The sequence below is a fragment of the Mustela lutreola genome, chromosome 9 (assembly GCF_030435805.1).
Source record: "Mustela lutreola isolate mMusLut2 chromosome 9, mMusLut2.pri, whole genome shotgun sequence".
NCBI classification, from domain to species: Eukaryota; Metazoa; Chordata; class Mammalia; order Carnivora; family Mustelidae; genus Mustela; species Mustela lutreola.
Window position 1 is genome coordinate 126288861 of NC_081298.1, and position 10322 is coordinate 126299182.

Below are 10322 nucleotides of genomic sequence, written 5' to 3' on the forward strand. Positions count from 1 at the left end.
AACTTCCACAGTAAGTAATTCTGAAACATGAGGTGAAAGTACATGAGAAGTTCTAGGGCTAGGGCTGGCCAAATGTTTTCCTGTAAATTGTAGCGCAAAGTCAAATAGAAGCGAGAACTTCATTCTTTCGGGTTTGAGGACAGAAACTGATCATCCCTTTTAGATTACTGCTTCTGTTGATGTCTGGAAAAGCACTGTGAGGCAAACATGCCATTGAGTCCCACCCCAAGCACGAAGAGCCTCCGATTGTTTGACACATCAATGGATTAGTCAACGCGGGGGAACTCACTTTTCCCCTCTAATTTGCTTTAATTATTCCTCACACAAACCCTCAAGTTTACTCTAAGTTATGACCATATGGAATCTTCTCCTTGCCCTGAAGTATAAATTCGGGCCTTTACCAAAGGACTACCACGGCTTCAATCCCAACCACTAAAATAAAGCCCTTACAAGTATCGTACATCTAGTAACGCCACACAGATATGGAAAAAGCCAGTCCAGTCGCTGAAAGAAACAGCATTCTGGGACGCGGTTAATGCTGCATATTTTGCAACAGAGGCAATGAACAGAGTAGGAGACTTGAAAGCAAAAGACCGGATGGAAAGCATGGGAAGACCCCGCCCCAGTAAGCTCGATGTCGATTCAAACACTAACTTGGGTCTGTCGCTTGGAATCGGAATCACTGAAACAAAGGCGTTTATTACGGGAAGCAAGATGTCTGGAGAAAAAAAAAAAAAAAAAAAAAACAGTTTGCAGCTACCCACACCGTACACCATCTTCCCACAGGTCTTACCTATGGTGGAAATAAAGGTGGTATTAAAGGCATCATCCGAAAAACGAAAAAGGACGCAGGTCTTCCCTACTCCCGAGTCTCCGATCAGGAGCAGCTTGAAAAGCAGGTCGTACGTCTTCTTCGCCATTGGGAGGAGCGGCTCAGGCTCTCGCCGCCGGCGGCCCCAAGGGATCGGTCCCTCTCACTACGGCCAACTCCTCACTTGGGCGTTCTCAGGCCGGAGTACCGGGGAAGCGTGGGAAAAACGAGGGCTCGAGAGGGCGGGGGAGACCTACGAACGGCCTCGTCGAGGAAGCCCCGACGGTGGCGGCGTCCGGTGCCTCCGAGGGCGGCGACGGCGGCTCCGCAGCCTCTCCCAGCCGCTCCGCCCGGTTCCGGGGAGTCGGTCGGGACAAAATGGCCTCCCCTCCCCCTTCAGGGCTGCTCGGCCGGGACGCTCCCACGGGCGACCGAGCAAGCTCTGCCGTCGAGGGAGCGCGACGGACGTGAGGACAGTCTCTCTCCCGAGCAGGAACTCCGCGCCAGGACGCGGCGGTGGCAGCGAAGGAGGACTCGGAGCCGACGAGCTCAGCTACATAGCCACAGGAAGCCGAGCCGCCCCGGCCAGAGCCACCTTTTCCCCGTGCCCTCTCACGCCGGCGTGCGCGCTGCCTGAGACGCACGCAAGGACGTACGCCCGCCCTTCCCTCGCGCCCTCGCCCTGCGGATCGCCTCTGCGCACGCGCATCAGAGGGTGTGGGGGCAAGCGGGGGTGGAGAGTGAAGTGCCTGGTCTCCGAGCCCCAGTCTAAGGCCGGGTGGAGACGAGAGAGGGGAGGGGCGGGAGAGGGCGAGGCCGCGGGCGCGCTCCCTGCGGCCGTCTGATAGGGTGCACAGCTTTACGAGCACGCCCCGCGGGGAGGCGCAGCCTGGTGACTGCGCAGGCGCCGCACGCTGGAGTAGGCTCTTGGCACCCCCTCCTTTCGTTCCGGGGTAGCCCTCCGAGCTGCGCTGAGGCTGTCCTCGGTCGCGTTTGTCGCGTGCGTCGAGCTGAAGGTCTTGGCGCAGTGACAGGCTTGGATGGCCGTGTGTTCCTGTATAGCTGTAGCTCGTAAATGCGAGAAAAAGTGGCGCCCTGGGGTCATTAATAGGCTCTTTGCTAAAATGACTCGCATCCTGGAGTGCCCTGGCTAATCGTGTCAGGAGAAACATTAGAGCTCCATCCCGGTTTACTTAAGGAGCGAGAGTTGACGTTCCAGAGAACAGGAGTTTGACATGGAAAAACTGGCTGTGCTGCTCAGGTTGAGATGATGTAATCCGCCTTTCAGGGCGAGGAGAGGATTGAGGAACACCTGGGCGCAGGGAGAATCCCCCCGCAAAGTGGAAGCTTCGGGGCTGTGCTCTACAGCGAGAATCCACTGCAGGCCTTGCGATCCTTTTGGAATACGGGAGAGCCCAGAGCTCCATGCAGAAGCAGGGCCCCTGCTGCCGCCAAAATCAAACCACCCATGTCCAAAATTGAAGGACAGTGAAGCCAACCCCAGCCCTACACTGCCTGTTCTTTGCACTTTCTTTTCGTATGCCTTACACCTTTCCTTCTGTGACTCCCCATCAGTCTTTATACTTCCCTCTCACTCTCCTTTTCTGTAGTGAAGTAGTCCTCCTCCTGCCTTGCCATTCTCAGTGTGTTTCACCGCGGCAAAGCACACCTAGGATGTCATGGCTGAATAGTTGGTAGACTGGTTCAACCTAATACAGGAGAAAACTCTGAGACATCTGGAAACAGGGATGGAGAGAGAAGTAAAAATTACATTTTTACACCCTGCCATCACCACACCCAAAATGTTTGGGTATGTAATATGTGATTAAAATAGACCTTTGAGATAGGGTAATCATATTTCAGTCTTTTTTTTTTTTTTAAGATTTTATTTATTTATTTGACAGACAGAGATCACAAGTAGGCAGAGAGGCAGGCAGAGAGAGAAGGGGAAGCAGGCTCCAGGATCATGACTTGAGCCAAACGCAGGGGCTTTAACAACCCACTGAGCCACCCAGGCGCCTTCAGTCTTCCATTTTTTTAAAGCCTTGGCTTATGTTCTTCCTCCCCAACCACCCCCTAAGCTTCCCTACTGAAAATGCTTGTCTTCGCTAATACACTTCTCCCTTCAGTTTGTTTCTATGATTGCTCTGGTCTCTTAATCCTTAACCTCTGTGGATCATTCTTCCTCCAGTTGGGAGTGTCTTTTTTTTTTTTTTTTTAAGGTTTTATTTATTTTATTTGACAAGGGAGATTGATCACAAGTAGACAGAGAGGCAGGCAGAGACAGAGGGGGGAAGCAGGCTCCCTGCTGAGCAGAGAGCCCTATTCGGGGCTTGATCCCAGGACACTGAGATCATGACCTAAGCCAAAGGCAGCGGCTTAATCCACTGAGCCACCCAGGCGCCCCAGTTGGGAGTGTCTTAACACCAGCAACTTTAATACAAGCTAGCTATGCAAATCAAAATGAGCTATGGTCAGTGCTACACAGGTTTGTCATCAGTTGAGGCATTACATTGAGTACCTCAGGGAATCCTCAGTGTTAGCGTGATTTTTCCTTTCGAAATAAGTTTGTGGGGCACCTGGGTAGCTCAATGTTTAAGTGTCTGCCTTCAGCTCAGGTCATGATCCCACAGTCCTACGGTGGAGCCCCAGGTCTGCTTCTCCCTCGTCCTCTGCCCCTGCTCCTGCTCTCTCTTGCTCACTCTCTCTCAAATTTAAAAAAAAAAAAAAAATTAAGATTTTATTTATTTGACAGAGAGAGAGAGATCACAAGTAGGCAGAGAGAGAGGAGGAAGCAGGCTCCCTGCCAAGCAGAGAGCCCGATGTGGAGCTCGATCCTAGGTCCTTGGGATCATGACCTGAGCTGAAGACAGAGGCCTTAACCCACTGAGCCATTCAGGCGCCCCTCAAGTTTAAAAAAAAAAAAAAAAAAATTTAAAGCAAAAAAAAAAAAGAAGTTTGTTAACTCAAGCCCCAATATGGTAAAGCATTTTCAGATGTCATGATTTTTAAATGTAGGAAGCCTGATTAATTCTACTACATAAATTTTGGGAATTAGGGCAGCTAAATATGGAAAATAAATTTTAAAAACTATGCTTTATCCCAATTGTTTCCAGCAGTTCTATCAATTAGAACCTTTCCTTCATGTGCTCCATATTCTGAAAACTTAGGAGTTAATTACACCTATTAACAAATTTTATTTATTATTGGGTCAGAATCATAGAATTTTAGAGCTATCATCTTTTTTTTTAAAGATTTTATTTTTTTATTTGACAGAGATCACAAGTAGACATAGAGGCAGGCAGAGAGAAAGGGAAGCAGGCTCCCTGCTGAGCAGAGAGCCCGATGCAGGACTCAATCCCAGGACCCTGAGATCATGACCTGAGCCAAAGGCAGCAGCTTAACCCACTTAGCCACCCAGGCGCCCCTCATCTTTTTTTTTTTTTTTTTTTTTTGGAAGATTTATTTGAGAGAGAAAAAGAGAGCACATTGGGGGGTGGGGTGTGCGTGGAGAAAATCCCAGACAGACCCTGCGCTGAGCTCAGAGCACAGCCCAACAGGATCCCACAACCCTGAGATCATGATCTGACCTCAAACCAAGAGTGAAATACCCAACCAGCTGTGCCATCCAGGTGCCCCAAGCTTTCATATCTTTAAATCATAATTCAACTCCTGCATGTAATTTACAGATAAGTCTAACGCTTAGAGAGGTTAGGGACTTGGCCAGAAGTCACACCGTTAATACAGCTAGCACTATGTGCAAGGGAAAAGGGAAGGAAACCTCCACAGGACATCACACTGCATGGAGGTGGGAATTGAGAGGCTCAGCCAGTACTTAATGTTTGGCTTCCCTGAAGTTAATTAAAACTTTTGCTGGAGTAAGACATAAGCATCAAGCTGTATCTACCACTGAAGGTGGCTGGAATGATCAAGGCATGAAAGATCTCTGACTCTAGAAAAAAAGAAAGAATAAAATGGGGGCGGGGGGTGCCTGGGTGGCTCATGGGTTAAAGCCTCTGCCTTCAGCTCAGATCATAATCCTAGGGTCTTGGGATAGAGCCCCACATCGAGCTCTCTGCTCAGCAGGGAGCTTACTTCCTCCCCTCTCTCTCTGCCTGCTTCTCTGCCTACTTCTGATCTCTGTCAAATAAATAAATAAATAAAATCTTTTTTTTTTTAAAAAAAGAATAAAATGGGGGTCTATGTAGGCCTAAAAGGTAATAATATTTGTTACTATTGATATCATGAAATAATATTTGATAAATGCTAAAACCTATTGAAAGAAAATGCCAATTTAGCACCAGCTCAGAATTTATGCCTTTTAAAGCATTGCTCTGTAAAGACTCTAGTCCAAATATTTGCAAAGCCAAGAAAGAAAACAGGTATATTTATTTAGAGAACACAGAGCTGACCGAAAGCATGTTTCCAGTCTTCAGCTTCAACTTTCAGGACCAACCTTGGGGCACCAGGCTCGTTCAGTCTAAGGAACGTGCGACTCTTTGTCTTGGAATCATGAGTTTGAGCCCCATGTTGAAGGTAGAGATTACTTGAATACTAAATACATAAACTTAAGGAAAAAAATCTCTGCTTCCAAAGATACTTACTCCGGATCATCTTTACTCCTCTTCCTGCATTTATTTTCCATTCTCTATACCTGATTAGTTCCTCTAATTTCTCTGTCCCTTGCTCCCTCTGTTCTCCTGAAAAGTGGGAGTTCTTCCCTTGAATGGCAGTCCTATCATCACCTTGCTGTCAAACCTACCACTCCAGTCTCAGGGATTTTGTCCATTTGCTACTGCCTGTTTCCTTTGTTCACACTCCCAATTTTCAGCAGGGACATCCATGAGGAAGGTCTTTGTTAAACATCCTTGATGCTGAGCACGGGTTGCCCAGAGGCTGCAGCTGTCTTATCATCACCTGCCAATATTCTGCCCTGCCTACATATCTTGACTTAGCCCTACTTCATGTTAGAGAATGACTGCCCCATGAGCCTTCCCCAGCCCACTAGGTGTGTTTGTTCTAATCTTCTCTGGGAATACCTCAGCCCTAGCCAGTGAACTTTATTTCCTATCCCAGCTTCCAAGGACTGGTCTCAAGACAAACTGAACAAGTCATCTTTCCTGCAGTTCCTACGCATCTTCTTGATTTCATGCTTGGTTTAATGTGGTTCTCTCCATGTGAAATGCACCCCCTCCTCACCACCGGCCCACCAGTATCACTTCAGGATTCAGCTTAAATGTCCTCACCATAGCCTGTCTTCCCCAACAGTCTTGCTGGGAGGAATTTGTTTCGCTTTTGAACTCCCATAGCACTTTTATTCTTTTTTATATTTTATTTATTTGCCAGAGAAAGAGAGAGGGAGAGAGAAAGTACAAGCAGGGGAAGCAGCAGGCAGAGGGAGAAGCAGGCTCCCTGCTAAGCAAGGAGCAGTCCCAGGACCCTGGGATCCTGACCGGAGCTGAAGGCAGATGCTTAACCCACAGAGCCATCCAGGCATCCCTCCCATAGCACTTTTAAAAATCAGTTGTTTCCCCTTTCTTATTTCACAAGTAGTATATATTTATTTTTAGAAACTTAGAACCTGCAGGTAAGCAAAACAAAAAATATTAATCATTTAAAATTCTGCCTCCAGGGGTGCCTGGATGGCTCCATTCATAGAACATGTGACTCTTGATCTCACGGTTGTGAGCTTGAGCCCCATATAGGGCATAAAGTTTACTTAAAAAGAAAAAAATCTGGAATGCTTGTCTGGCTCAGTCGGTAGAACATGTGACCCTTGATTTCAGGACTGTAAGTTCAAGTCCCACATTCCGTATGGAGATTAGTTAAAAATAAACATCTTTAAAATTAAAAAAAAAAAAAAATCTACCCCCAGAGATCACCACTATTAGTATTTTGGTGAATAACCATGTCTTCTTCCCATAGCTCTTAATTTAAACATTTATGATACATTTTCCACATTTCATAGGGGTATTTATGTACATATCTTATTTTCCTCAATTAAACTCTCCTTGAGAGCTGTGACTATTATATACATCATTTTGCCTATAGTCTTAAATATATCAGAAAGTCAAATCATGTTTATTGAAGGAAAAAGAAAATGAAACTCAGAGGTTCACTTTTTTTTCCCCCTAGAAAACAATACTATTTTAGAGAAATTTTCAGTGTTGGGAAAAAATTGAATACTCAAAAGAAGCAAATGCGAAGATAATACCTTTGTGGCAGATTTTATCAATATTAGGAAATACACGAAAAACTCATCTAACTCCATTACAGAACTTATTTCAGTAAACAAATGCTATTAAGGCTAATAGAGCAACTGTAATGTGAACAGTGGAATGAACACTAACCTTGGAGTTAGATAATGTACACTCAGGCAGCTCAGCTACCGACTAGCTAGCTCTGTGACAATGGATTCATTTAACCTCATGCCTATTTTCCCCATAGGTCAAAAGGGTGTGGTACTTCATGAGATTGTTTCAAAAATTAAATAAGAGAATGCAAGTAAATGCACTTTGTATGGTGTAAAACACTCTGTAAATGTAATTATTACTATTATTCATAAGAGCTGGGGTAATGAATTGCACAATAAGGAAAAAGAAAGAAAAATTACAGGTAAGGTTCAAATACTTAGAAATGAGCAAAGCAAATAAGCCATCATGGGAGAAACATGGTGCGAAAAGAAACTGAACTAAGAACAGAAGTTGATCAGAAGAGAGGAAAATGAAGGATTAAAATTGGAAGAAGCAAGAATCAGAAATGACTAGACTTGCGAAGTTTTAATGATATCATCAAAAGGAATAATGGGATCAAAAGGAAGGGCAGGGAAAGGAAGGGGGGAGAAAGGAAGGAAGAAAGAAAGAAAATCTAATGGCTGCAGGCAGCAGATTCCCCTCTCTCTCCACCCCAGCTAAAAAAAACACACCATCGATTCCAGGAGATGAACGCAAACCCATCTGTGCTGGAACAATTGGTCCTGCATGGTGATTTTTAAAAATAGACATTGGGGCGCTTGGGTGGCTCAGTGGGTTAAGCCTCTACCTTCAGCTTAGGTCATGATCTCAGGGTCCTGGGATGGAGCCCTGAATCAGGCTCTCTGCTCAGCAAGGAGCCTGCTTCCCCCTCTCTCTGACTGCTTCTCTGCCTACTCGTAATCTCTCTCTCTCTCTCTCTCTCTGTCAAATAAATAAATAAAATCTTTTTTAAAAAATGAAATAAAATAAAAATTTTTACATGGACCTTGAGGGGCGCCTGGAGGGCTCAGTCATTAGGTTGTCTCCCTTAGGCTCAGATCAGGATCCCAGGGTGATTGGATCCAGCCCCGCATCAGGCTCCCTGTTCAGCCAGAAGCCTGCTTCTCCCTTTCCTATTCCCTCTGCTTGTGTTCCCTCTCTCACTGCCTCTCTCTGTCAAATAAATAAAAATCTTTAAGAAAATAAGTAAATAAAAATTAAAAATGGACCCTGAGTTGGTAAATCAAAGGTTCTATATCTGTCCCTTTGTTAAAAAGAGACCTTGTGGGGCACCTGGATGGCTAAGTCCTTAAGCGGCTGCCTTTAGCTCAGGTCATGATCCCAGGGTCCTGGGATGGAGCTCCGCATCAGGTTCCCTGCTTGGCGGGAAGCCTGCTTCTCCCTCTCCCATTCCCCCTGCTTCTGTTCCCTCTCTCACTGTGCCTGTCTCTATCAAATAAATAAATAAAATAAAATCTTTTTTAAAAATTTAAAAAGACCTTGGGTAAGTTATTTATCATCTTTAAACCTGTTGTCTCATGTATAAAGTGAAAATAAGACAGAAACTACCATAAGGTTGTGTGAGGATTAAATGACGCAGTGTTCCGCCCTCAGTTAAGCCTCAGCAATGTTATTACCACAAGAACTGAGAAAGCTTTTTTCATTTAAGGACCATTGCCTTGAAGAAAAAAGCAAACCTAGAGGAAAATAAATCTTAACAAATCACATATTTTGAGACATAAAATGAGTTCTGTTAATCCATGGGGACATCCTAGATGGGAAGGAACTTCCCCTAAATCCATCTTTGCAACTTTATGCCATTCCAATGTGATTATGGATGGAGTGGGAACCCTAACCAGCCTAGGGGTTGTATATTTACATATAAAAATGTGAATATGTAAGTTAACCTTTTTTAAATATTTAAAGAAAACAAAAAAAAATCCAAGACAAATGATGATTTTCAAATAATTGGCTATTCAACTAGGTATTAAAGTAGTAACTGCTCAGTGGGGCGCCTGGGTGGTTCGGTGGGTTAAAGCCTCTGCCTTCGGCTCAGGTCATGATCTCAGGGTCCTGGGGTCGAGGCCCGTATCGGGCTCTCTGCTCAGGGGGAGCCTGATTCCTCCAATCTCTCTCTCTGCCTACTTGTGATTTCTGTCTGTCAAATAAATGAATAAAAATCTTAAAAAAAAAAAAAAAAAAAGGTAGTAACTGCTCAATTAACACTACTTAGAAAATGAGAGCAGCAAGAAATAAACAAACATAGTGGTTCTCTTTTAACATGAAGATGTGCAGCAAAACCCCCTGTGGGTATCAGTGCAAAACAGGGCTATAATGCACACTTGGTCCATCACAGGAACTAGAATTTTTACAGCACCAAAAGTCAAAGCTCTGAAAAGCAAAGAAGGCTTTAGATAAACCCAGAGACAGGAAGGGAGAGCACTGGGTATGGTAACTTGGCCTGCATGAGATGGTTGGAAAACTCACAGAAGCACGAAAAATCAGAAGAGAACATTTAGAGAGAAAAGGCACTTTTGAGTGGCAGAGCCAGTGTGCAGGAATGTTTTAACCCTTTTCCAAGCCAAGACATTTGAAGCTACACTTGTGACTTACAAATTCATAGATTCATGGCATAATACAATGGAAATACAGAGATCTGATACTGAATTCCTGTTCCATCTCATTTAGCTGGGTCATCTTAGACAATTACTAGTCATCCTAAACTTTAGTTTCTTCACCTGGAAAATGGGGTTATCAGCTGCCAAACCAAGCAATTGTGAAGATTAAAATAATCCATGTAAAGAACCTGCGGTGGGACTAGCAGTCCCTTAAACATGATACTCTCCCCCTAAAAGATGTATACCATCTAAGCAACAACTGTTCTAACTCCTAGAATACCTAGACCAGCGTCTTGCATGCAGTATGAGCTCAATACATATAAATGAGACTGAATCACATCTGCATTAGAGGAAATCTTGGAAGGCATCTAAACTAATTTCCTGCTCCATGCAGCAATGCCCTAAAGAACCAACCACCTGCCCAGTCTCTGAATACTTCCAGTGAGTTTGCTGATGCCAAGAGGACTGACTCCAGTGCTGAGTATTTCTAACAGAAAAGGGTTCCATGTACTGAATCTAAGTGTGCTCTCCTGGAACATCATCCATTTGTTTAGTTCTGTGCCCTGGAGCAACACAGAATGAAATTGAACTTTTCCTCACATTCATGGGACGGCTCTTCAGCTCTTTGAAGATATAGCATTGGTACTTTCCTTGAAGCTG

The 10322-nt window shown here is 44.8% G+C and overlaps 1 protein-coding gene across 1 annotated transcript in view; it reads right to left on the bottom strand.

The window, feature by feature from the left end:
* RAB10 (RAB10, member RAS oncogene family) overlaps positions 1-926 on the bottom strand; it is an 87966-nt gene extending 87040 nt beyond the window's left edge. The window contains exon 1 of the mRNA XM_059132445.1: positions 794-926. Coding sequence (XP_058988428.1) covers positions 794-920 — 127 coding nt within the window. The 5' untranslated portion in view covers positions 921-926. The remainder of the gene's footprint in view (positions 1-793) is intronic.
* Positions 927-10322: the final 9396 nt, after the last annotated feature.